The sequence below is a fragment of the Balaenoptera ricei genome, chromosome 3, assembly GCF_028023285.1.
Source record: "Balaenoptera ricei isolate mBalRic1 chromosome 3, mBalRic1.hap2, whole genome shotgun sequence".
NCBI lineage: Eukaryota > Metazoa > Chordata > Mammalia > Artiodactyla > Balaenopteridae > Balaenoptera > Balaenoptera ricei.
Window position 1 is genome coordinate 6,032,685 of NC_082641.1, and position 27,267 is coordinate 6,059,951.

Sequence of the window (27,267 nt, forward strand, 5' to 3'; positions counted from 1 at the left end):
CTCTCCTGGCAGGTAGTAAGGAAGACAGAATTTTTTCTTTGAATCAATAAAAACAGGATTTGACTTCTATTATTTTGCTTCTTCTACATAGGAATCCTTATAATATAAAATCATGTAACGATTCAATTAGAAGCATACTCCTTTGATATCAGAATTATGACACTGTAATGTACTGTCAGGATGAAGACCACATAAATGAGAGAGGCGGGGAGGGGCTGGCCCTGAGAGAAGAAAGGTGAGCAGTAAAAACGGACTAGAATAGAGAAAGTGCATCACATGACTTTTTCTTCCACGATTTAATTATAAAAATTTAACATCAAAAAAGAAAAATTTAATGGGAAAGTTTAGCAAAATGTTTACATATTCCATACCCAGGGAAATGACATTTTGCAAAAATATAAAATGTAGAAACGTATACTCTTTTAATGGGAAAAACTACCATTACTTTCTTAACGAATATCAACTTGCAAATATGGCACCCACTGGTTTGTTCCCACAGTATCCTCTATGCGGACATTGTTGGGTTCACCCGTCTGGCCAGTGACTGCTCCCCAGGAGAACTGGTCCACATGCTGAATGAACTCTTTGGAAAATTTGATCAAATTGCAAAGGTGAGTATTAGTGATTGCCTTCTATTTTGAGGATATATAAAATTTGGGCTTACTTTTTCTCTGGTCCCTTATCAATTTTTTACTTCTTCATAAAAACATCCTTTAGGAATGTTGTTTGTAGATTTGTTGGATTTATTTGTCATCGAGCCCTGATAAATCTCAAACCTACACTGGGAATGAGAGATGTCATAGCATATAATTAGCATATGTTTTCATCTACTTTTAAAACTTCTGCTTATATATAACTCAGCACACATATAATAAATACATTCAAGATGACGAGATTTGATTTGCACATCTCTCTCTACTGTGCTGTTCTAAGATTCTCTTTTTAGGCATTTCGATGTCAAGGAGTTGGAAACATGATTTCCTCTCCAGTTATAACTATTACATATTCACAGTGTTAAGCGGCATCCTGGGAAAATCCCTAAAATAGGATCCATCCCTTCTTCCTAAGCCCTTTATTGACTGTTGTCTCCTTTTTATCCACTGACCCTTGTGCCACTTGCAAAGATGTAAGTTCAGTATTTGTCATTCATATGCTCATTTGTGGGAAGTTTCACAGAGAAGAAATGATGACAACTGATCTAAAACCATACTAGACCTTATTCTAGACTTATTTATTGGAACTATTAAGGTTTCTGGTGGGAATATTAATAATTTTTTTTCTTTCCTGCTAGCCCTCTACTTCTGTCTCATAAAATGTTTCTGATCAGCTTAATTTTGTCTCTGAATTGTTCCCAACAAAAATACATTATTATGCTTATTAAAATGCATTCTTTACATAAGGAAGAGTTGGTTCTAAGTTTAGTTCATGGTGAGATTTTGAAAACAATAGGTGAGATTTTACTCACTTTTAAACAATAAAGAACATTCCAGCCAAGCCTCCTAGGCATAAATCTGGCTTGCAGATGTTCACAGAGTCACTCTTGGGTCAAGCTTTCCATGAGGTGTCTTATGTTGCCCAACTGACCATGACAGATCTCATCGGGAATTCTAAAAAATCACTAAGAGTATAGCTCTGTTTCCTTCCTTTACCAAACCAAAGGAAGAGGTTGAGTTTGGGGTAGAGGGGGCCTCATCTTTAGAAAACATCTTGAAAGTTTGAGTCAGTAAAAGGTCATTTTTGTTGCACTACCTGGTCACAGTAGGAAGAAACATCCTAATCTTGGCTGATAACAACAGAGCTCCAGTGTTTACATGGCATTTTCCCCACACGCAAGGCTCTGTGTCCAAATTACTTCTCTCTATATGGACACCAGTCAAACTGATTAGGGGCCCACCCTACTCCTATATGACCTCATCTTAACTAATTACATCTACAATGACCCTATGGCCAAATAATGTCACGTTCACAGGTACCAGGGGTTAGGATTTCAACATGTGAATCTGAGGAGGACACAATTTATAACTCATAAGGTAGGTAGTCGGTGTGACTTCCTGCTCCTCTCTGATCATTGTAACAAAGGAACGTCCAGGCAATATCAGAGACTGGCCTAGGATAACTTGGTCCATCCATTGCTGGTCACAGGGGCAGCATGCTTTGGATATCAGTTCATGGCTCATAGTTCAAAACATGGAGTTGGTGAGCATTGTAAGCAAACAGATAGCTCAGTCCATTGAGGGAATACTACATAAAGCACATTAAGTTAAGGAACTCAACGTCACTGCTCATTCACTGTTAGTTTTTATCCACTTTAATGAGGTATAATTGGCATACAGAAAGCTGTACATATTTCATATACATACAACTTACTGAGCTTAGGGATACACCCTTGAAACCATCACTACAATCTATGCCATAATCATCTATCACCTACAAAAGTTTCCTCTTGCCCTTTTAATTTATCATTATCATCATCATTGTTATTTTGTGATTAAAACACTTAACATAAGATCTACCTTCTTAGCCAATGTTTAGGTATACAATATAATATTATTAACTATAGACACTATGCTGTACAGTAGATCTCTAGGACTTATTCATCATGCATAACTGAAACTTTGTGCCCTTTGACCAACACCTCCCCATTTTCCCCTCTCCCAGGCCTGGAAACCACCATTCTATACTCTGCTTCTGTGTTTGACCAATTTAGATTCCTCATATAAGTGGTATCATGTAGTATTTGTCATTCTGTATCTGGCTTATTTCACTTAACAAGTCAAATTCAACAGCACTTTAAAAAGATCATATACCATGACCAACTGGGATTAAAAACTCTCAACTAATAAGAAGGAACTTACCTCAACACAATAAAGCCATATATGAAAAACCCACAGTGAACATCATACTCAACAGTGACAAACTGAAAACTTTTCTTCTAAGATTGGGCACAAGACAAGGATACCTACTCTCACCAGTTCTGTTCAACATAGTGCTGGAAGTTCCTGACGCAGCAGTTAGGCAAGAAAAAGAAATAAAAGACATCCAACTCAAAAGAGAAGTAAAATTACCTCTGTTTGCAGATGATATGACCTTATATGTAGAAAACCCTAAAGAGTCCACAAAAATCTGTTAGAACTAATAAATAAACTCAGTAAAGTTGCAGGATACAAAGTCAATGTACAATAATCAGTTGTATTTCTATACAATGAAGTATCTCAAAAGGAAATCAAGAAAACACATTTACATTATCATCAAAAATAATAAAATACTTAGGAAATAGACTTAACTAAGTAGGTGAATGACTTATACCCCAAAAACTATAAAATATTGATGAAAGAAATATAAAGAGACACAAATAAGTAGAAAGACATTCCATGTTCATGGGTTGAAAGAATTAATATTGTTAAAATAGTGCCCAAAACCATCTACAGATTCAATGCAATCCCTATCAAAATCCCAATGGTAGTTTTTACAGAAATAGAAAAAAAAAATCCTAAAATTCATATAGAACCACAAGAGACACCAAATATCCAAAGCAATTTTGAGCAAGAAAAACAAAGCTGGCGGCATCGTGCTTCCTGATTTCAAAATATATTGCAAAGCTACAGCAATCAAAACAGTCTGATACTGGTATTAAAGACAGACATACAAACCAATGGAGCAGAATAGAGAGACTAGAAATAAACCCATGCATATACAGTCAGCTGATCATTGATAAGAGTGCCAAGAATTCACTGTTCTTAATCTTACTGTTTTCTAGACTCAGGATACATATTTAGGAAGTATAGGAGAGAAGCCTTATTAATAAACAATGTTTTGCCTTTTTATTATTTAAAATATTGTTATCAGGAGTTACTAACACATCATCTATAACGCTATAGATAAGCATGAAAGTACACAGCTCTCTATGAGACAGGGAAAGAAATCTGCAAAATCTTCAGTAAACCTAACACATACTTAAGAACAAAAAGATCTTATGTTCATTTTATTATTTCAAATTTGTTCATTTTATACATAAGCCTGTGTGAGTGTTAAGAAGAAAAAAAATCTGAGATTTCCCTGGTGGTCCAGTGGTTGAGACTCCAGGCTCCCACTGCACAGGTTTGATCCCTGATTGAGGAGCTAGGATCCCACATGCCACGCAGTGTGGCCAAAAAAAAAAAAAAAATCTGTGTTTGGTACATCTTTGTTTATTTATGTATTTATTATAAATTTGAGTGAAGAGTCTCTAAACTAGTTGAAAAGGTTAGAAATGGATGTAGGATTAATGCATATGAATGAAGTTAATCTCAATATTATGATATAAATACACCCCAGCCAAGAAAAATAATGAGTTTGTCTAACTTTATATTAAAACGGTTTAACCTCAGATCAGAATTAAGTTTTAAATTACTTGGCAATGTTGAATGGTGGCTTATTATGTTGTAGAGATGTTTATCGGAAGCTACACGTCAGCAGGTAAGAATCTGCTTCAGCTTTAAAAGAAATGAGGAAAATCGTGAGCACAGTAGGAAATGACAAAAATTCTAATTCCAGTTGAGTTCTGATTACCATTTTCTATCCTGAAAGATTCTGTTTTGCATAGAATGTTTCATTTCACTGTCAGTGTTTGGATTTGTTCAGACTAAAGAGAATGGTCCTATCTTTACCCTCCTCTGCTGTGTTAAGTGTAAATCATTCCAGAACTTTCTCTCAGCTTTCTCCTTCTACCCCTTACCCTGATTCTTCCTGCTTTGGTAAAGGGGCATGCAGGTGAGGGTGGCTCAATCTTGATGGGTAATTAAGGGAAACTCAACTAGTTCTCATTTCTTTCTCCCCACAAACCCTATTCACTGTGGCAATGCCAGTAGAACTAGCACTTGGTGATATTTGGTAAATCAAAATCATTATATATGTGCTTAATGCAACTGAAATTCTGTGATTTCTTCTTTCAGGAGAATGAATGCATGAGAATAAAAATTCTAGGAGACTGCTACTACTGTGTTTCCGGACTCCCTATCTCTCTCCCTAACCATGCCAAGAATTGTGTGAAAATGGGACTGGATATGTGTGAAGCCATAAAGTAAGTGTAATGCTTAGTAAGAGCTTTTTTAACTGTCTGATAAGTTTTAGTTGTAGTTCTTACAACTATTCCTATTTTTCTGTCTACTGAAACTAAATACATGATTGTACATTTAAACATAAATAGGCAGAGACTCATTTATTGGCATGTGAGAACTCAGTCCAAAGTAAGCCTTCTGTGTTTTGTATTACTGTTATTAGTCTTAGATTACAGCAACACTGAGTTAGAATCTTTGGGAAGGGACCTTTGTGTTTGTTTCAAAAGTGTTTTTTTAAAACATGTAAAGGTCTCCTCCAGTCTTCAGGAAAAAGTCTGTACTCTTAGCATCTCTTGATTTCTGACAAGTACATGTAAATTGTAAGAGAGAAAGTAGTTTTTACCACCAGACTGCAATGAATATAAAAATCCAGCCCAGAATTACTCCATCTAAGTCACGCTCAGCTCTGTGAATGTAGTTTCAGTTTATATCCATAATAGTTTTCTGCCTTGTATCTATAGATTCTTTCATTGTAATTCTAGAGAAGATTTGCTTACATAGAATAATGTTATCATTACAGTTGACAAGTACAGGGTAAAAATGTGAGGTAAAAAGTGAATTTTCACTGCCCGTACCATAATGCATACTTCTTTGTAAGTACCTTCATAGAAGCCAGGGTATTCTTATAAATGATAAAAGCTCTTGTTTGCTGATTGTGTGATTGAAGGATTTCAGTTTGGGGTTTTTTTTGGGGGGCGGGGGGAATTGCCTATTTTTGGTCAAGTGATTTTCCCCTATCCTCCACACATTTTTCGTCTAAACAGGATGGGAACTATGTGCTTGATGGTCTAATTCCTTGTCTCGGGCTCAGAGTAAATAGGACCTTAAGTGAGAAAGCAACAAGTCAAGGCATCACTGTATTTAGCCCACCGTGGTGTTAGTTGTGCGCTGAAATATACTGAGAGGTTTGTCGGTGGGTTTCCAGTGCTGGCCAGGGAAGAACAGTGAAGCCCTAGCCGCAGCAGAGTCCGCAGACCTAAGTGTCCAGATCCACTAGCTCAGCCTTTGTCAGGGGCCACTGTGGGGCGGTCAGGGATTGAGAGGCAACGGAATCGAGAGGAATCGAAGGAAGACTCGAGATGGGAGGGGTGGGCAGTGTCGCCTCAGCTTCCCACCTGAAATACATTGTGTGGGAAATAACTGTCCCCCTGCTTCTTCCCATAAGTAAATCATTTGTCTTCTCAGAGACATAAAAAAGAAAAAAAGTTTTTCAACTTTATTGCAAGAGTCATTAACTATTCACGCCACTATGGGTCTAGATGAAAGTGAATTTAATCAGTGTAGACCTAACAGATTTTCTCAAATGTATAACCCACCCCCAGAGGCCACCTCAGTGTTGGTTTCAAACATGAGGGGAAATGGGTTCTATAAATGGGTTTTGTGAAGGATGATATTATGTGAATCAATAGCACGTTGGATTCAACAATCCACCCTTTTACTAAAGCTTAATTTCTGCTTTGGAATCAACTGTTTTCCAGTTCTGTTAAGTTTACGTAATTCCAATATGTTGAAGAGCCTTTAGAAAAAAGATTCCCTACATTCTGTACACTGGCATGTCGTCAGGTCATCAGTAATACCTTCTTTGGTTGTTACATTTATTTATTGGGGTTAAATATACATAACATAAATATTGCCCTTTGAACCATTTTTACGTGTACAATTCAGCGGCATTAAATACATTCAAAATGTCATACAACCATCACCACTATCTACTTCCAGAACCTTTTCATTGTCCCAAACAGAAACTCTGTACCCACTAAGCAATAACTCCCCATTCCCTTCCTCCCAGCCCCTAGTAACCTCTGTTCTACTTTCTGCCTCTATAAATTTGCCTGTTCTAGATATTTCATGCAACTGGAATTGTACAATACTTGTTCTTTTGTGTGTGACTTATTTCACTTTATGTAATGTTTTCAAGGTTTATTCATATTGTGGTATGTATCAGTACTTCATTCCTTTTAATGATGGAATAACATTCCATTGTATGTATGTATTGCATTTTATTTATCCATTCATCATAGATACCTCAGTGATATCTTATGTGTCCAGCATCTCAGTAATGTCAGCAGATTTGAGTGAACTTCCAGAGCTCTTCCTTACACCTAAACTTAAGTTTCATATCTTAATGGCCATGTGTCCCCATGATCTGCTCCTCCTTGACCAAGGGCTTCTGAATTCTTCCTCTGCTATGTATCGCCAGTTTGGCTCATGTACAGTTGACAAAGTGATCAGTAATAAGTTGTTTTAGCCCAATCGAAAAATGGGCAGAAGACCTAAATAGACATTTCTCCAAAGAAGACATACAGATGGCCAACAGGCACATGAAAAGATGCTCAACATCGCTAATTATTAGAGAAATGCAAATCAAAACTACAGTGAAGTACCACCTCACACTGGTCAGAATGGCCATCATTAAAAAGTCTACAAATAACAAATGCTGGAGAGGGTGTAGAGAAAAGGGAACCCTCCTACATTGTTGGTGGAAATGTAAATTGGTGCGACCACTGTGTGAAACAGTATGGAAGCTTCTCAAAAAACTAAAAATAGAATTGCCAGAAGATCCAGCAATCCCACTCCTGGGCATATATCCAGACAAAACTACAATTCAAAAAGATACATGCACCCGTGTGTCCGTAGCAGCACTATTCACAATAGCCAAGACATGGAAACAACCTAAATGTTCATTGACAGATGAATGGATAAAGAAGACGTGGTACATACATACAATGGAATATTAGCCATAAAAGTGAATGAAATAATGCCATTTGCATCAACATAGATGGACTTAGAGATGACCATACTAAGTGAAGTAAGCCAGAAAGAGAAATACAAATATCACATGATATCACTTACATGTGGAATCTAAAATATGACACAAATGAACCTATCTATGAAACAGAAACAGACTCACAGACATAGAGGACAGACTTGTGGTTGCCAAGGGGGAGGGAGAGTGGGGGAGGGATGGATTGGGAGTTTGGGATTAGCAGATGCCAACTATTATATATGGGATGGATAAACAAGGTTCTACTGTATAGCACAGGGAACTATATTCAATATCCTGTGATAAACCATAAAGAAAAGAATATAAAAAAGAATATATATATATATGAATCATTTTACTGTACAGCAGAAATTAACACAACATTGTAAATCAACCATACTTCAATAAAAAATAATAATAATAGGTTGTCTTGCTACACCCCCAATATAAGCCAGGAAAAGAGAGAATACCTCAGCACATTTCAGAAATTCTTTGTTCTCTCTCACATACAAAGACAAGCGTTTCCATTCCCATTTCTTAAGCCATAAGATGAGCGTGAATACAGGAATTTTAGTTTTTCAAGCTGGTGAGGAGAAAGCACACACTTGGCACTTGGAATTTTGCCAGATTATCTCCAGTTTTGGTGGGAACCAGCAACATGGGTCCAGGAACTTTTGCCTGTGTTTTTCCTTCCAAGTTTGGACCTCCACATGTATCCCGAGCCTTGTTCCCCGTTAGCTAAGTCACCACTGCAGAAGCACTTCAGCTGCAGTTTTGGAATATTCCCAACGCTCAAAGACTTTTTTTTTCCTGTCATGAAAATGCAAACTGTTCTTTTTAATTTATTTATTTATTTATTTATTTTTGGCTGTGTTGGGTCTTCGTTTCTGTGCCAGGGCTTTCTCTAGTTGCGGCGAGCGGGGGCCACTCTTCATCGCGGTGCGCGGGCCTCTCACTATCGCAGCCTCTCTTGTTGCGGAGCATAGGCTACAGACGCGCAGGCTCAGTAATTGTGGTTCACGGGCCCAGTTGTTCTGCGGCATGTGGGATCTTCCCAGACCAGGGCTCGAACCCGTGTCCCCTGCATTGGCAGGCGGATTCTCAACCACTGCACCACCAGGGAAGCCCTGCAAACTGTTCTTAATCAAGGCAGTGATATTCAGGACCCTGATTGTGTAAGTGATTATGGCTCCTCTTAAATTAGAAAGATTTGTCTATTATAATTGCAAGCTCTAAGGGATTATTTCAACATTTTTTCTATAGATCACACAGATTTCATCTACGTGCATTAAAACGTTTGGTCAGTCAGGCCATCTGAACCCTTGATCAACACATTTCTCTAAAAAAGGCATGAAGCATGTGGAGATTGTTCATTTAAAGAGTCGAATCATTAACCAGTCACTTCTATCACAGACTGGCCTTGTGACTCCCGGGCCCTGTCAGGAGGGGGACACTCAGGGGAGTGGGGAGCAGAGAGGAACCATAGTGAGCGAAGGCCCGGAGAGGAGGACCAGGCAGGGTCCGGGCAGCCGTCCACACGCAGTGCTGATGGAGACAGTGGTAGGGCAAGCCTCCTGTGTCATGTACATGCTCCTCGGGAGCAGGAATGAAGGGTTTGGATGACTTGCAAAGTACCCCAAATAGGTTGTCTCTTTTATAAAAAAAATGAGAACAGGTAAGGAAGGTAGAGAGGAAGGGAGGGGAAAGAGACAGCCTTCTATATTCTTTTTTCAGGACGTCATTTATTTTTACATCATGGACCCATTTCTTTTTATCAGTAGTACGCTCAGATGATGTCACTTCATCATTTAAGCATGCCTGTGTCATTCTGAGATGTTTCAGGTTCATTTTACTGCATCCCACACCTGGTAACCCTCCGACTTGCTGTGTTGAAATCAGTGTCATTGCTTCCCTCCACGTTTCCTCTTGGGGTGATTCTTTCCATGTAACTAGGGATACCTTCCTGCATTCTTCTTTTACAATAAAATTTTAATTGATAAATGTATCTAACTGGCAGAAACAAATAAGCATCACCAAGCATTGCTATTTTTCCCTTAAAGGAAGTTCTTCATTTGTCTCTTTCAATAAGTTGGCAACAGAGTCCTAAAGTATTTTTTAAATGATTTTTTAAATTAGTTTCTTTTTAATGATACCTTATGCATTATTAAAGCTTCTTAAAGAGTATTCTTTTCTCTTTTCTGTTAAAGAATGTGCACAATTGAAAAGCTTTCATCTCATGGTTACTTTTTTTAATTCCTATTCAGGCTAAAGTCATTATTAACCTCACAAATAAGCCATATTGTCTCATCAGCAGAAAATAGTCCTTGGGGACATACGTTATGCTAAGCACTAGAATTGCAAATGGCATCTAAGATTGTTTCTGATGGTACAAGGCAATGTCACACGAGTCTAGTATGAAAATTCTGAGGAGGTGTCAGCACATGATACGTGCTTGATACATATTGGTTGAAAAAGTAGAAACTACGACCAAAATCCTGCATCACGGCCACTGCCTTCCTGACGCTTTACCGGCCAGAGCATTGGCTTGGCGCTGGTGGTTTAGTCTGGTAGTAACTGAAGAAAAATCCCTTTCTCTTGCCTCGGAGCAGCAATCTTCTGCCACAGGAAGAATTCATGACAATATTTCCAACAATCTGAGCCATTCTGAATGATTAAATGCCCAGAAAACTGGCCAGGAATTGAAGAAGAGGCTGGTCCTAGAAGGTGACGTGACTTTCCTTCCCTTTAGGAAAGTGAGGGACGCCACTGGAGTGGACATCAACATGCGCGTGGGAGTGCATTCTGGGAACGTCCTCTGCGGCGTGATCGGGCTGCAGAAGTGGCAGTACGACGTATGGTCCCATGACGTTACCCTGGCCAACCACATGGAAGCTGGAGGGGTCCCCGGGTAAGGCGGCACTTTGGCTTTCTCTCGTGCAGCAGGTTACAGGGCTAGGAATAATAGCTCGACAGGTTAATAACTGACTGCTCAGTGATTTCTGTTGCCTTGGTTAGTATCACGTTACTCACGCCCAGTGGCCTTTTCCATTAACCCGATGGGCGTGAACTCTCAAGCCCCAATTCAACCACCCCTGGGACCCGTGGTCAAAGACTGTGGATGTCAGATCCTAAATTACAGACTTCTACTTATTTGCATATTTATGAATAGAGACCTAAGTTAAAGATGGTTTATAAGTCAGTGAAGATATATGGCGTTTCTCTATTACTGGTAACTTCTGAAATCAGTACTATTGAAATAAGCAAACGGTACCATCTGGATAGATGACACAAGAATCTCGATGCAAGTGCTGTAATTTGGAGAAGCATGAGAACAAGCATTGAGAAAGAAAGCCCATACTTTTATACAGATCAGCATGCTTCCTAAAATGACTTTGGCATGCATTTCAAAACAAAATATCTTCATACCCCAAAATTCAATATGATCGAGTTTTAATTGCTATAATTCACCATGCAGGTTTCTGTGAGTGCAGAGAAGCTCCAAATATTAGTAGCTCATGACCTCTGAGAGCATCTTTCCAAAGCAGTGGTTAACAGACTATGAACCTTAATTACAGTCAATTTTACTAAGAACATATAACCTTACCTTCACTTGGGGCAGAAGAAATTCTCTCTGAAATCCCAAATAAATAGAAAGTCTTCTTGCACGTTCCTCCTTATACATCCTGATTGTGGTTTTAAAATGGAATTTCAGACGTGTTCACATTTCTTCCGTCACCCTGGAACACTTGAATGGGGCTTATAAAGTGGAGGAAGGAGATGGTGACGTCAGAGACGCATATTTAAAGCAGCACTTGGTGAAGACCTACTTTGTAATCAACCCCAAGGTCAGTATTGTTAAGAGTCTATACTTAGCCTATGACTTCTATGATTAAAAGTGAAAAGGGCAAAGTACTGATATGGAAAGTGTTCTTAGTCAAGAACTAGTGTAATTCTTCGCTAGTCTTTGCCTCTAAAACTACTTTAAATGCGTATGTGTTTTGTAACAATGGATTCAAATATTAAAGAAACAGTTGAAATGAATCGCTTGTTTATATGACAAGGGTATTGTCTGCATCACAAGGTTGTATAGGTTAGTCAGTGTTGATCAATGTGTGTGTTAGTCCATGATGGACCCCGCCTGGCAGTTAGAAAATTAAATAAAGATAAGGATTTTGCTCAGGGCTTCGGATGATAAAAATCTAATGAGAGAAATTAGGATGAAGATATAAGAAAAAGGGAAAGAAGAAACTTCTAGAAGATTGGCAAGTAAATGTCATGTATACACTTATGTGTGTACGTTATGTGCAGACATGGTAACTTTGATACAGTAAACACCATTCATCGCATGCAGACAGCTGCTGGCTCTAACTCTCTTCACACCATGCGTCAGGCCAGAGCAGGGGCTTAGAGCTCTCATCTCTTTTAACCCTTCCCAAATTCCTGCCAAATGGGTACTACTGCTATTTACAGATGAAGAAACTGAAGCTCTGAGGGTTTCTGTCAACTCCCTCCAAATCGCAGGCTGGTAAATAGCGCAGAGAGCAGCAAGACACACCTCTGAATTGTCAAAACCAATATCGTAAAATCAAGGAGATCAAGTTTATTAATGTTTACTCACAATAACCTCCCTAAAACCCCAGTTTCACCTTCAGAGACAAACTTCCAACTGACTAGAGGGTTGATCTGGAGACAGATGTATGACAAGCGGGACAAACTGTGCGGTGATGGGGCAGGGACGGCACAGGGAAGAGGTTAAAAAAATGTGTACAAAGAACACTGAGTTCAGCTCTGTGCTCTGTGGTGACCTAGATGGGCAGGATGGGGGGGTGGGAGGGAGGCCCATGAGGGAGGGGATAGATGTATACTTATAGCTGATTCATTTCGTTGTACAGCAGAAACTAACACCACATTGTAAAGCAACTATACCCCCAATTTAAAAAGAAAAAAGAAAAAAAAAAGAAAGAACATTGTGTTCAGGCAAAGAACACCAAAACACCGATATTCGGGGGCCATTTAGCATCAGAAAAGCCCCAATCGCTTTAGGAAAAAACACAACCATCAAGAATACATTGAAACAGACCAGCATATTCTGTCTAAGAATCAACTTTATAAAAACATCCCTTAAAATAGCTATTATTTTTCCTTAATTTTCAATTACAGGTAAATTTTGTTGTCTGAAAAAAAATCACTTGGCTCCAACAGCTCGTGGCACTGAATACCAGTCACTGAAGGAATGAGAGTAGGAACCAGGAAAGTGAAGGGCATGATGTTAGAGGAATCTGCTTACTCAAGAGAAGCTTCTTGGTGGGCAGAGCAGGAAGGCGGGAGGCTGTGCACCTGTGCCCCGCCAGGTGTAATGCTTTGTTTCTCACCCCAAGGGAGAACGACGGAGCCCCCAGCACCTCTTCAGACCTCGACCCACCCTCGATGGAGCCAAGATGAGGGCTTCTGTCCGCATGACCCGGTACCTGGAGTCCTGGGGGGCGGCCAAGCCCTTTGCACACCTGCATCACAGAGACAGCATGACCACAGAGAACGGCAAGATCAGCACCACGGTACGCCCTCCCCATGCCCTTAGCGCTGGGCGAAAGCTAGTTCCCCAAAAGGCATCTCCTGCCAAAGTAACTTTTGTCTGTAATGAGGCAAGCTTACCATCTCCGACTTCTCAGATTGGCATTCTCAGATATTCCTTACAGATATCAGGTTATCAATGAGCACCAATCCCGCATTGCTAAGGGTTTTAACCTAGAGCGATTTTGCATTATAACTTTATTACCCAAGACTGTTACTTACAACTGACAGTAGCAACTGAATACAACTGAACTCTTTTTTTAAATCCAGGTTTGTGTTTTGCTTCTGCTATTATGAAGTACAATAGAAAGCCCGAGCATCTTAATAAGAGAACAAATGAAGGCATGATGTCCTTGGAATTTAAATGGCATCATTAAAACTGTCTCTTCATCACCCAGAGATTCAGGCTGTGTCAGAAGCAATGTACATTCTATTGTTGGAGATCTTTATTTACATCATCCTTACTTCCAAGAGAGAATAAAGTCCCAATGCTCCTTACAACAGGGACATTCTCAATAAGATAGCTGAAATGCAGACAGACAATAGAAAAACTCATAAGAGGAGAGAAAAGTAAACACAGTTGAGCACTTAGAATAATCCCAATGGTATAGTTAGATTTTAAAACAATCTCTGAGTAAAATTTCATGCAGAATGGCATTAATTGTATTAGGGATGTATTTGAGGTAAAGAAAGAAAATGGGATGTTACATAATTCTTATTAGCTGATGAGAAAAAGAAACATACCAGGCTGTCAGGTAAAAGTGGACATTTCACAAGCACACACCCAAGCCCAAAAGGCAGGGGCTCAGCATTCTTGTTTTGTCTCAGTTACATCTCTTCTCTCAACTTCCTTTGTTCTGTTTCAACTGAAAAATAAATGATCTGACAGAAGATCATGATCCATCAGGCAGTCAACAAGGGAGACCACCAGCGCAAGTCCTAGAGGAGTTTGCATTCTGTTGGAAAGAGAGAGACCCTAAGTAGGACTCAAATGAACAAACAAGATCACTCCAGGTGCTGCTCAGGGCCATGATGGAGAGAAAATGGGAGTATCGTCTTTGGGAGTGAATGGTGTGGCTACTCTGGATGGGGCGGCTGGGGACATCTCGGAGAAGGGGAGAAGTCGGTGGCAAATCAAATTCTGTGGCCCTGAGATGGAAATGAACTGGCATCTTTGAGGGCAGAGAGGAGGCTGGTGTGGCTGTAGCGTCATCAGCAATAAGCAAGGGGAGGTCATCAAGGTGAGAGGCTCTAAGTGATCATGTATCATTTATTCTGATTGTGATGCAAGTCGTTAGAGGGTCTTACGCAAGGGGAGGGCATAGCATAATTAATGCTCTGGGTAATGGAGCAAGAATGCAGTGTTCCGAGGGAGGAGGATGGTGCCCTCTTATGCTAAGATTTTAGTAGTGGAAACAGTGAGAAGCAAACTCAGGTTATAATTTGAAAGTGGAACATATAAGACTTGGTGATGGAGTGGATATGTGTGAAAAGGAGGATCAAGGATGAATCCACACTCTTTTGGCTGCACCCCTAGAGGAATGATGATTCCATGAACTGAGAGGACAAATACTCGGGGCAAGTCAGGGGATTTCAGATGGAAAAATCCAGGTCTTGCTAATGGACATCTTCAAATCAGTATGCCTTTTAGACACCAAAGTGCAGCTAGGAAGTTGGCAGTTGGGTGTGCGAGTCTGGAACTCAGGGAAGAGGTCCCAGTTGGGGATGTGGCTGTGAGAAGCATCAGGTTTTAGATGATATTTGAAGCCATGGAGCTGGATGATATCATAAGAAGAGAAAAGATCCAAGGAGGCAGGACTGGGGCAACTGGAACCTTCCAGCAACTAGACCCTGTTAGAGGAAAGGTACCCTAAGACCCTAGGATCTAGTAGTCAGGGAAAGTCGATGCTTCTATCACTCTTATGAAAAAAGTTGGATAATTTCATCTCAACACTGCATTTATTATTAGTATTAATGGCTAATATCTCTCATCGAGATTTGTTATAAACCAAGAGTTGGTTGGTCGGTCGGTCGGTCGGTTGGTTGGCTGGTTGGTTGGTTTTCAAGAAATAAGAATCAGATCTAAATATGAAAACCTGATTTTCTGTGCTGTTTCATATGTGTACCTGTGAAAATAAGGCCTCGCTTTTCTGGGTGTGTGATTGATGTTGCTGTGGTTGCTAATTTCTTATCAGTCTTTATTGTGTCGGGACTTAAGAGCAACTGTCTGCCTTACTATCTCAGCAAAACACTGAAGGAAAGATTTCAGCCTGACTTTAATCTGTTATTATGTGTTAGTGAAGATGCCTCTTTCAAGAGAGTTGTAACTGGCTAGAGATTTGAACTTCAGGAAATTGTGTATAAAAATCAGAGGGCCTCTGGAACAAACTCACTTTTCTTGACCAGCTGGCCTCCAGTCACAGAGATGGAGCCTAGAGACTGCCTTAGTAGAGACAGAGGACATCTGAGGCTCTGGTTATTAGCACATGAAGCCCATAGGACTGTGTCCCTTACTCAGTTTCAGAAAGATCCCGTTGCCATTCTTATTAATACATCCCAGGGTTGAACAATTGTCATTGCCAAAAGTTATTTCTTTTATCTAATCCCCTATGCAGAACTTCATTGACTCTTGATTTAACGTTGATAGAGCTGGTAAATAATGCATTATTTTACTTTATATAATAAAACTTGGAGTTCAGTTATTTTTTTAAGGCTCACCTTTCCCTAGGCTGAATACATTTCCTGATCTAACCTTGGAGATCAAAGCAACAAAGAACAGTTTATTTGGAGCCACTTTGTTCCAAGTTTTATTTTAATTATTTTATTTTATTTAAATGTATGAAAGTGAATCTTGTGGTTTTTTAAGTCAATTATTGAACATTTGGCAGTGGAGACCCCCACTGATTAACTCTGACCAATGTCTCTCTCTCTCATTGACCTTTTTCAGGAACTACCAGCACTCATATGTAGATTTCTTCTTTTTGATCAATGATTCTCGCTTTCACACACTTAACCAATAGTCCCATTTCTTAACAGCCCAGTCAGTGATAAGGATTGACTATAGATTTTATGATCATGTTTGTGTTTTAAAACATTTTTTAAATTTTTGTCTGATGCCAAACTACATTTTCACATCATTTGTCTACAGTAACTTTAATAATAGTCCTCTGCAGGCGTTGTTTGAAATCCTATCTGCAAATATCAGGATGGAAATTTTAAAACTTCAGGCCACAATCCTGACACTTCCAACATCCAGAGTTTATAGATTACAACAACATTCTAAATATAAACTGAATTTTTAATCATGTTTCACATTTATAATTAAGCTCTTTTTCTCCTCATGGGTAGTTATTTGTTACCTAAATGATATTTTCCATGATAGAAGAAGAAATATACATCGTTATCACTGCAAGGTTCTTAAAGTATGTTTTTGGCAACTAATAGTCTTTTTTTTAATAGGATGTACCAATGGGTCAGCATAATTTTCAAAGTCGCACCTTAAGGTATAGTATATGTGTATACATTCCGCTTTCTAATTTTTTAAAGGCTTAATTGTTTTTTATTTATTCCTGAAAGTAATTATCATCAATTATAGTAATTCTGAAGTCTACTTCTTCTGAAAAAAGAGCAGCTACTTGTGAAAAGCCCTACTAAATTGCTTTCAGCTTCTAAAAATAGGATTATTGGTGTCGTTTTATTAGAGTTAAAAGAGGGAAAAGGAAAACACTGCCTAGTAAACACTTTAGAACTTTAAATTGTTTTCTTAAAATGATTCTTCTTCATATTAATTTGTAGTAAAATATTGAACTTTCTTAAAATGAGTAACTTACTTAAAATGATGTTTCTGGGGTTGAATCCTAGAAATAAAAGCAAGGTAAGTCCAGCCTTTTTTTTTTGGATGGAAGGCCCTTTACAGACCATGTAGTCTACCATTTTACAGATGGCAACACGGAGGACCAGAGAGGCTCAATCACTTGAAGGCAAGGATGAGGCAAGGAGAGGCCAGGGACTCCTTGCCCCCAGTCCATGAGCTGCTGCAGGTCAAGAAGGTCATCCGAGGCTGGCCTAGAGAGTGGCAGGGGGCAGGGGGAGGGGAAACCACCAGCTCTGGGGCCACACCCATCACCCTCACCCTCCTCCCAGTCAGGACAGCAGCAACATCTCCCTGCGAGAAGTGAAACGCTCATCTCCTCCAAGAGCCACCTCCAGGGCTCATCAGCCTTTCTATAGTGAAAAGAAGTGCAGCCCACCCTGCTCAAAAAAAGAAAAATCGCTTCCGCAAAGGCCTGCAGGTCCCTTTGTCATCTTCACAAGGTCACAGACAGACACTAACCCTTTTCCTTGTCTGTGTTCCTCTAGCTTTGGGGCTCAGAGTCTTACTTTTGCATTGGTTTGGGAGCTAAGTACTTCTTATTGAAGATGTTAGGATAATTAATGAAAGGCCCAAAACTTGAGTCAGCTTCTCTTTCCCCACAGAGACGTGAGTTTATTCCTGTAGAACACGCATTGCCTGTAAGTAGTTAGACCATTCGCTGCCAGATCTTTAGGGCACACTATTTCAGATCCCTCTGTGTTACTTTATTTTTGTGGTAATGAGCTCTAATTTGTATTTTGTGTAAAATTTGAAATTTTAACGTTGACATATAACACTTAGAGCCCTATGTTATAAGGAAAATTGGGTTCTTGGGCTTTTGAAGTGTTATTTTTTAAGTGGCAAATGCCAAATTAAAGAGAGCTTAAGGTAATTAAAGAAATATTTTGAGCCCGTCACATATCTTGAGAAGGCTTGACTCTTCAGGCCAATAAGAGACTAGCACATCTGCAAACAACTGTCTACAGAATTTCATGAACATCCTTTCGCCTTATATGTGCTATGTCCTCTTATCTGTCTAGTGGGGAATACCTCGTGCAGTGCCAGTATGATGTGGGCAGTGTCTTTGGGGATGACCACTGTCTGAAAGACAGTGATGAGAAGCTGTCATTTTTATCTGTACCAGGCATATGGGGAACCTAATTTCACCCCTACAGGGTTACTCCAAGGTAGATGCAATTGCCATTATCATTTTAGGAGGGAAGAAACCAAGGTGCTGGGTTAGGAGATGACCAGAGTCACGTGACTGTGGAGGCGAGGCCGTGGTCATGCCCAGGGTCTGTGACGCCAAAACCTGTGTTCGTAGCTGCTCTCCTGTCCTGCCTGCCCTCCTAAGAGCTTCCTCCACATCTACTCCACTTTCCTCCATGGTGGTTGATCTTTGGTGGCCCCAAGCCTCCCAGAGAGAGCTCGGCTTTCAAATCAGCCTCACCTGGGACTTCCTTTGTACGTCCTGCCTATGTAACATGGCCAAGGTCCTAAAACCTCTCTGAGCCCACAGCCTGGCAGTGAGTGGGCGTCACGGGGCAGTGAAGCATCATCTGAGATAAAGCAGGACCTCTTCCACGCCTCCTTAGATATAGCAGCCCAGGCCTGGGGCTGGGACAGGTCGGGGAAGGAGCTCAGGAGAGAGAATGGAGAGGAATTGGAAAGAGGGGTTGGGGACACTGAGTACTGGGGAAGCCAACGGTGGGGCAGGAACAAGGACAGGAAGGTCAAAAATGCTGAAACGTTGTAAGTCTGAGGAACAAAGCCCTGCTTGGTGAATTAAGAACTCCTCGTGGGGAGATGATCAGCCCCAAGGGTATCCTATCACTTCTGTAGCGGAGGTCACAAAAATGTGGAGACAAGGAAACTGTCTACATGTTAAGAGCTGTTAGCCAGAAAATTAGTGAATACAAAGGATGCATAATAACATGCATTTATTGGCTACTTCATGTGCCACATTTACTGCGTTGAGCACCGCACAGGCATTATCTAAGCTAATCCTCAAACAGACTCACAACGACAACGCCATTGTTAGCACCCTGGACATATGATGGAAGGGTTAAATTTTCTTGTGAGCTCAAGGCACCTACACTGTTCCTTCTCACACTTGGAGACACTTTTTGAAAGACAAAGCCACCAAACTGAAGTCAGGAACCTCAACACTTGGCATAGGGCTGATAAAAAGAAAAAGAAGAGTCTAAAATGAAGGTAGCACCTCAGCCATAAATGAGAATGAGCCATCCTAGATGATTGCTGAGATGCCATGCTTTTTTTAAAAGAAGGATCAAAATTAATTTGCTTTCCAATTTAGCTTGGAATTTGGCATGCTAAAACCTCTTAATTCCATTGGCTTGGTGTCTACAGGTGGATCACTTAATATCGTTCTGTTTTTGAACCAAAACTGCCCTTAGCCTGTTTAAAGAAAGCAGGACCTGAAAGTGTGAATCCACAAACAATGATATAATGTAGGTAGATTACCCATCCATCTCATTAATGATAATTCCATGAGATTTAATTACAGATAAATATGACATTGCACACTGAATACTATTCTTATCTATATAGAGAGGCAGTTCTAAGCTCAGAAAAGTATTATTTTTATTCCAGAGTAGAAGGTCTATTCAGTGAGTAATTTAACCAACCAGAAGACAAAGAAGGCCCATGCTCACTCCCATGGGACTAGGTGACTCGGACACCCAGACTCAGGTGCAGGCTCGTTCAGGCCAGTTTGGGAAGGGCCAGATGTGCTTATACTCTTTGCAGTAGATGTTTAACTTTTAAACACAGGTATAATTTTGATTTTCTCCTTTACATCATTCTCATGCTAATTGTCAAATGAACCTTGGAGAACTCATTCTTATCTTGGCACAATTTATTTGGAAAACATTTTATATTATGACTGCAGATTATTTACTTCCAAGATCAAGTGAGCGGTCTGCACATATAAGTGGGGTTTTCTGTGAATAGTGCTTTCCGAAACTGAGGAACATTTAAATACATGCAATGAAGCTTTGACGTGTCTCAAGTAAGACTTTAGTTCTGAAAATTCTTGAAAATTGACCAAGGAAAACATAAAACAGGAATGATTATTTTGTCAACCACACCAGATTTTTACAAGGGAATTTCCAAAGCCAGTATGTTCTGTCATAAAATAAAGTTTATAAAGGCAACAATTCAAGGGCTAGTGCATCTCTTGGGACAGAAATTTCTTTTATCTCAGACACCAAGGCCATATCTTTCAGTGTTGCTTTTTAATTTCATTCTGAGTAGTAAGGCAACACTTTACTGCACCAAAAACTCTAGCCAATTCATTCAATCCACAGAGTGGCTATATGTTAATAGAGAAAAGGCTGCATATAGACTGTTTCCTTTTTTAAAAAAATTCAGTGAACAGAATCAGACAGAGGTTTTGGCATCATAGACGCATAGGCTTACTGTTTAGTTTAGTAATAATATTCTTACCCAAAATATTTCCTCCTTCATGTAGAACCAAGTCACAAAAGAAAAGATTTGAAGAGGAATTAAATGAAAGGATGATTCAAGCAATTGATGGAATCAATGCACAAAAGTGAGTACTTTTAAATTATCATTCCTCTCTATTTCAATCCTATTATTTGAAAATAATGACATATTTTCCAAAAGAATTTCCCCCCAAACTCTGTCATACTTATCATGACAAAGCCAAGTTTTCTGAGACGGTTCATTCATTTCACCTCAAGCGTCCTTAATAATAGCTTTTGTTAGTAGTATTTCATCTTTTAAAAATTTTTTAACTCTGCCTAATCCTCCCCAAGTAAATTACTGATAAACAACATGATACATAATTATAGAGAGAAAATTAGAGCATAGTGTGTTCAGTAGCATATTTTTTAAAGATCAATAGATTCCACATGGGAAAATCATTAAGTTGTAACGTGTGAAACTATTCAAGATGCATACATCCCCCCACCCCGAAAAATCAGAGAATGTGGAGGTACCTGTGTTCTAAATCCTGGAAGAGGGTCTTGAGCATTAGAATCTGAATTCATGGAGGCAGCAGGAGGAAGACCAATTCTTTGGAGGCCAAAATATCATTCAGTCTATAAAGCCAAGAATTGCTATTGTAGTTTTAAATGGTCCAAAAAGGCAGGAGACAAGATTTAAAGAAGGTGGTGGCTTTCATGGCTTGCACAGAATGATTACATTCACCGGCCTTGGAATTCTCCTTAGGTGTGTGTGCCATGGCTGACCTCATGAAAGGCAGGAGGTAAACAACTCAGTGTGTTTCCTGGTACTCATTAGATGTTCCATAAATGTTTATTGAATTAAACTGCTGTGAAAACCTTAGTAGGTCCAAATGAAAAGGTTTTATGCGAAAGTTTTCATCTTTATGGAAACCTATTGAATTTTTATCATGAAAGTTGACTCGTGGAAAGTGTAAATGATTTTCACCTGGAACTGTGCCTCCAAAATTAAGTTACACAGCTTTGCAAAATGCCTACCTCTTCTACACTGTGCCTTGCAAGTGTGCATTTCAGAATACTTACAGGACTTATGAAGGAATCGCATGAGTGTATGTATGTATGTAGGTGGTGTGTGTATGTGTGGAGTTCCATACGTATACAATAAAGTCTCTAGGGCTGGCTAGAGCTGCAATTCAGATAGGCCAGCACATTGAATGCACACCTGCCTAATCCCCGTTGTATACCCCAAATAGATAAAACCTTCCACCTGCCATAGAACACTCAAGGCACATCAGCAGTGTCGAGATAGGTGCTCTGCTTTGCCTGATACCAGGATCCAAGTGAAAAATAGTCTCAACTCTGCCCTGATGGAAGCCTCAACACCTCACAACTGAGCAACAATGATTACCTGTAATGTACTGGCAGCTAAAACCCAGGGAAGTCTGATTTCACACAATGTAGATTCATTCAACCGGAGGAAATAGCAGTTACTACTCTGTAACCCACTGGAATAAAATACAGCAGAAGAGAGAAGAAATCTTGTTCCTTGACGAAGTTTAGCCAATTACAATGATAATAGTAATAATAAAAAACGAATGTATAAAATCAGCCTCAGCATGTCTTCATGCAGGACGCCTACCTTGTTAAACTACTTTTATGCCCACTTTTTAGAACGTTCCTACTAAAGGAATCATTAGAAAGTACAATCATTGGCTTTGCTTTTATTTTTGTCAAGGTTGTTTGTGAATTGTCTGTCAGTATGGTATCATTTTGTACTCAAATACATGTTTGGTTACCACCTTTGTGTTTTAACGTAGTTTTATGCTAAAGTCGTGGTTAACGTTGGTGTAACCGCTTATGCTGTAATTTTCCCAACACATTTCAGAAATCAAGTGGAAGAAAATGTCATGCTGTACTCAAAAATCAAAAGGGGAATTTTTAAAATGGAAGCTATTATGCACCTATTTTTTTAATTAGCTTCACTCCCATTCTGTTATGCCCTACTCATTAACTTCTCTTGTTCTTCGATAAGATGTTCTTCTGATCTTATTTGATTTTCCCCTTGAGGATTCAGTAGGGACTCCAGGCTTGATGTACCATTCAGTCGTTTTCTGCTATTGACATAAAACAGTGATTTATATGCAGATTTTCATGTATTCATTCCTTTACTCAGTTAGCGAGCATTGGTTAAAGGGTGAGCAATGTCATTTGCTCAGCATCAGAAATGCATACCAAGACCCCAGGCCTGGTGTTACCCCTCAAAGCCCTGAGTGAGGGGAAGAAAGATCGCTGCACAGATGCCCTACGGTTGTGACAGGTGAAGAGGAGCAGGACAGCACAGACGAAAAGTCTCAAGTTTTCTGGAGGAGGTGACACCTGGGCCAAACCTTGAAGGAAACTAAGAGGGAGAGAGGGAAACCGTCATGGTGTGACAAGAGGACGCGCCAGGGTCAGAGGTGTGCTTACCAGTCTTTAGCACAGTCAGGACACAGGACGCCCCTGCAGGAGGCTCTCAGGGTAAAGAGGCTTGAGTGGGAAGTTGAATGCCCTGAGAAGCAACTTGGAGTCCGCCTGAGGGGGGTGGGGTGTGAGCACTCTGAATGGTTCTAACCAATGACTGTGTGATCACCTCCATCCTGCTGGTGTGCAGAGGATTCCTTAAGCAGGAAGACCCTAAAATGAATGCTGCAGAGCCAAACCAGAGATGGCCAGGCCCCCGTGAGGATGGAGCTCAGGGCAGAGGTTTTGACTTAGTCTGGGTGGGTGATGTCAGCTGAAAAACAATGCACAACCTGAGAGTTGTGAATTAAGTTTTACTGGGGGCAAAGTGAGGACTGTAGGCCAGGAGACAGCCTCTCAGGTAGCTCTGAGCAACTGTCCGAAGAGGTGGGGAGGAGGTCAGTATATATGTGATCTTGGTGAAGGGGGGCACGTGCAACCCAGCACATGTTGAGGCAGAAGGTTGCTCCTAGTCACGAGGAGCAGATGTGCCCATTAATGATTTTAGTGCTTTTCTAGATGTGAAAAGAGGCAAGAAATTGGACTCATAAAATCTCCTGGAAATATCTTAACTATCTGAAGGCCTTTTCTGCCAGTTTTCCCAGAGCACAGAGTGCCTCATTCATGATCTCCACCCTGAACCCCTTTGAAGGTGTGTTGAAGGTCAGCGACAGCAGTGGCCAGTGACAAAGTCCTTGTAGAGGCAGGTGACAAGTGGCAGTTTTTAGTTGGCAGCGAGGTGAGAGGGAAGAAAGTGTGTACCAGAGGTCTGCCCCGAGGAGGATTACCAGAAGCTTCTCCCCTCGGGAGGTGCAGAGCCGGGAAAGGGAAGCCCTGTGGGTGGATGGACCAGGCCATCCCCTCCACGGCAGTATTCTTCTCTTGAGGACCTGGGCGCTCCTGTAAGATTCATCTCAATAGAGGGGTGTGCTGTACAGTTAATATTCAGAATGAGATTGCCATGTCAGGTTCTTCCAGATTGGTTTAAAAAAAAAAAAAAACAGTAGGAAAGAGGTAATGTGAAAAGTTCAAAAGGGGACAAACAGGGGCTTCTGGGGTGCAGGAAAGGAGCTGGTGAGTTAATGAAGGACACGGGACCCAGGTTTAATTATGTCTGAGTGGGGTGGTGTGCATGTATGGGTGGATGACCGGCCGACCCCAGGGCTGGGGAAGGGTCAGGCTTCCACACCGAGAGACCACCAATCCAGCATCATTTATTTCAGCTGCAGGTCCATGGACCACCTTACCCAAATGCCACAGGTCACCCAGGGCCTTAGTGCACAACTGAGGCCACTTGGACCTTTGGATTCAAGGCTGCATAGATAGGTGGTGTGTTAGTCAGCTGGGACTGCCGTACAAAATGCCACGGCCTGAGTGGCTTATACAACAAAAATTTATTTTCTCACAGCTCTGAAGGCTAGAAGTCCGAGTCAGGGTGCCAGCATGGTTGGTTTCGGGTGAGAACTCTCTCCTTGACTTGCAAAAGGCAGTCCCCTTGCTGTGTGCTCCTGTGGCCTTTCCTCTGGGCTACGCAGAAAAAGAGAAAGAGCGAGCTCTCTGGTGTCACTTCTCATAAGTTCACTCATTCTCTTGAGTCAGGTCCCCACCCTTAGGACTTCATTCAACTCTAATTACTTCCTTGGAGGCCCCATCTCCAGATACGCACACTGCAGGTTAGGCCTTCAATGTATGAAGTGGGAGATACGAACAGTCAGTCCATAACGCAAGGAAAGTGGTCTTCTCTCTATTTTAACATCCCCTTTGTGATAACATTCCAGAATAATTCTGCATGAGGATGTGGATGTACTTTGCCTCTCAGCTCAAGTCAAGATCTTGTTTAGAATTTCCTTTATTGGCCTCAGCCTAGCACAAAAACAACTTAGTATAAATTAATAATCATTCTTTTGTGTAGCGCAGGGGCGGGGTTGACTTTCTTCGTGCCAGAGACCACTTGAGTCAGGAACAGTGTCAGGAGACCGGGAATATTACACACGTTCTCCATTCTTGTCTCTGTCTGTAGTTCCAATTCCCCAAAATATTTGACCTTATTTTCCCACACAAGTCTTTCTGACTCCAAATATCCAAATGACATTTATAAATCTCTGAGTTTCCTATGAATCAGTAATGGGAACTGAGGCCACCTCAGAGAACCCACAGAGACGTGAGGTCTGTGGGGAGGATGTGCTCTCCTTAACTCTGAGGACAAAAGAGGAGGAATTGGGCCCATCACTTATGGCTTCAAGGAAGAAGCCTTTGGCCAAACCTGACCTGCTGTGGGAAAAGGAAGGCACAGGGTAGGTGTGGGTCCGGTAGTCTCACCATAAATATCTTTGCTGCAAGGGAATTCACCTCAGGACTAATTGGCATAAGACAGTTTTGCCATAAAAGATAAAATAAAGAAAATAAAAGAGAAACATTGAAATGGACATCTTGAAACATTAGCAACAAAATTTTTAAAGATTCGATTGCAAAAAATAAAAATGCAAAAAATACTTAGATGCACTTAAAATGCGTGTAGATACATGGTTATAGTTGTATTTGGGTGTATCTTAGAGAAAGCAATGCTACTTTCTTTCTCAAGGCCGATCACTAAGGATTCAGGATCTAATGTCAGACATACATTCTTTACGATATAAAAAAATCTTCTCTAAGCCTCTGCAGATTCCCCTGGGAGTAAAATGAACAGAGGAGGGACTCAGCTATTTCTTATCAACATGTGTAACGTATATCACTGGTGACACATATCCAGACTATACTGAAATGTCCCAGCACATGCCCAGTCCCTATATTGCACCAAATCATCTAAGCCAAATTCTGTGCCACATACCACAATTCTGTCTATTTCATGATCTTCACTATCAAATGGCAAAAAAATTCACCATGTCCATCGACAGATGAATGGATAAAGAAGATGTGGCACATATATGCAATGGAATATTACTCAGCCATAAAAAGAAACGAAATTGAGTTATTTGTAGTGAGGTGGATGGACCTAGAGTCTGTCATACAGAGTGAAGTAAGTCAGAAAGAGAAAAACAAATACTGTATGCTAACGCATATATATGGAATCTAAAAAAAAAAAAAAAAATGGTTCTGAAGAACCTAGTGGCAGGACAGGAATAAAGATGCAGACGTAGAGAATGGACTTGGGGACACTGGGAGGGGGAAGGGTAAGCTGGGACGAAGTGAGAGAGTGGCGTGGACTTATATATACACTACCAAATGTAAAACAGATAGCTAGTGGGAAGCAGCTGCATAGCACAGGGAGATCAGCTCAGTGCTTTGTGACCACTTAGAGGAGTGAGATAGGGAGGGTGGGAGGGAGACGCAAGAGGGAGGAGATATGGGGATATATGTATATGTGTAGCTGATTCACTTTGTTATAAAGCAGAAACTAACACACCATTGTAAAGCAATTATACTCCAATAAAGATGTTAAAAAAATAAATAAAATAAATTTTAAAACTTTTAAAAAGAAATGTATACTCATCAAGAATTATACAACCATTTCTTTTTGGGGAGGATAGGACCTGGATTCTCCTTTTGTCTCCAGCTTCTACTACTGCATGATAAATTTGGTAGAGACGGCAGGAGAGAACAAGCTGTTGTATCTAGATCAGCCAAAGAGCCAATGATTAATGCTCTCGACGACTGTTGTCAATTACTAGCCGCCTTTTATATATTTGCCATAACTTGGTAAACTGTTGGTTTTGGTGGGTGGGAGAGATGACTGCTCACTGAAGGATGTGCAAAGATTGATATATTATCATTTTCTAGTGTAATGAATCCAAAACTGTGAATCAACAGCTATTTTATCTATTATGGCAAAACGGCCTTATGGCTAATTAGTTGTACAGCAACTCTGCTTGCAGCCAAGATTCTTATGAGCAAATACCTTGAACCAGCATTGGAATTCAGTCATTTCCCCAAGCATCCGTCCAGGGATCAAGTCTTATGAACCTGTGTTAGGTGTTGGGGACACAAAGAAAGGCAGACTTTGTCTTGAGTGCTTCCTGTCTACCTGCAGGACAGACA

General features: G+C 40.4%; 1 protein-coding gene across 4 annotated transcripts in view; it reads left to right on the forward strand.

Moving 5' to 3' along the window:
• The window catches only part of ADCY2 (adenylate cyclase 2), a 430,270-nt gene that overhangs the window by 300,118 nt on the left and 102,885 nt on the right, over positions 1–27,267 (forward strand). For all 4 annotated transcript variants that reach the window (XM_059916085.1, XM_059916083.1, XM_059916084.1 and 1 more), the window contains 7 exons: positions 500–611; positions 4,932–5,059; positions 10,610–10,768; positions 11,573–11,705; positions 13,239–13,415; positions 16,891–16,934; positions 20,778–20,858. In XM_059916085.1, coding sequence (XP_059772068.1) covers positions 500–611; positions 4,932–5,059; positions 10,610–10,768; positions 11,573–11,705; positions 13,239–13,415; positions 16,891–16,934; positions 20,778–20,858 — 834 coding nt within the window. The remainder of the gene's footprint in view (positions 1–499; positions 612–4,931; positions 5,060–10,609; positions 10,769–11,572; positions 11,706–13,238; positions 13,416–16,890; positions 16,935–20,777; positions 20,859–27,267) is intronic.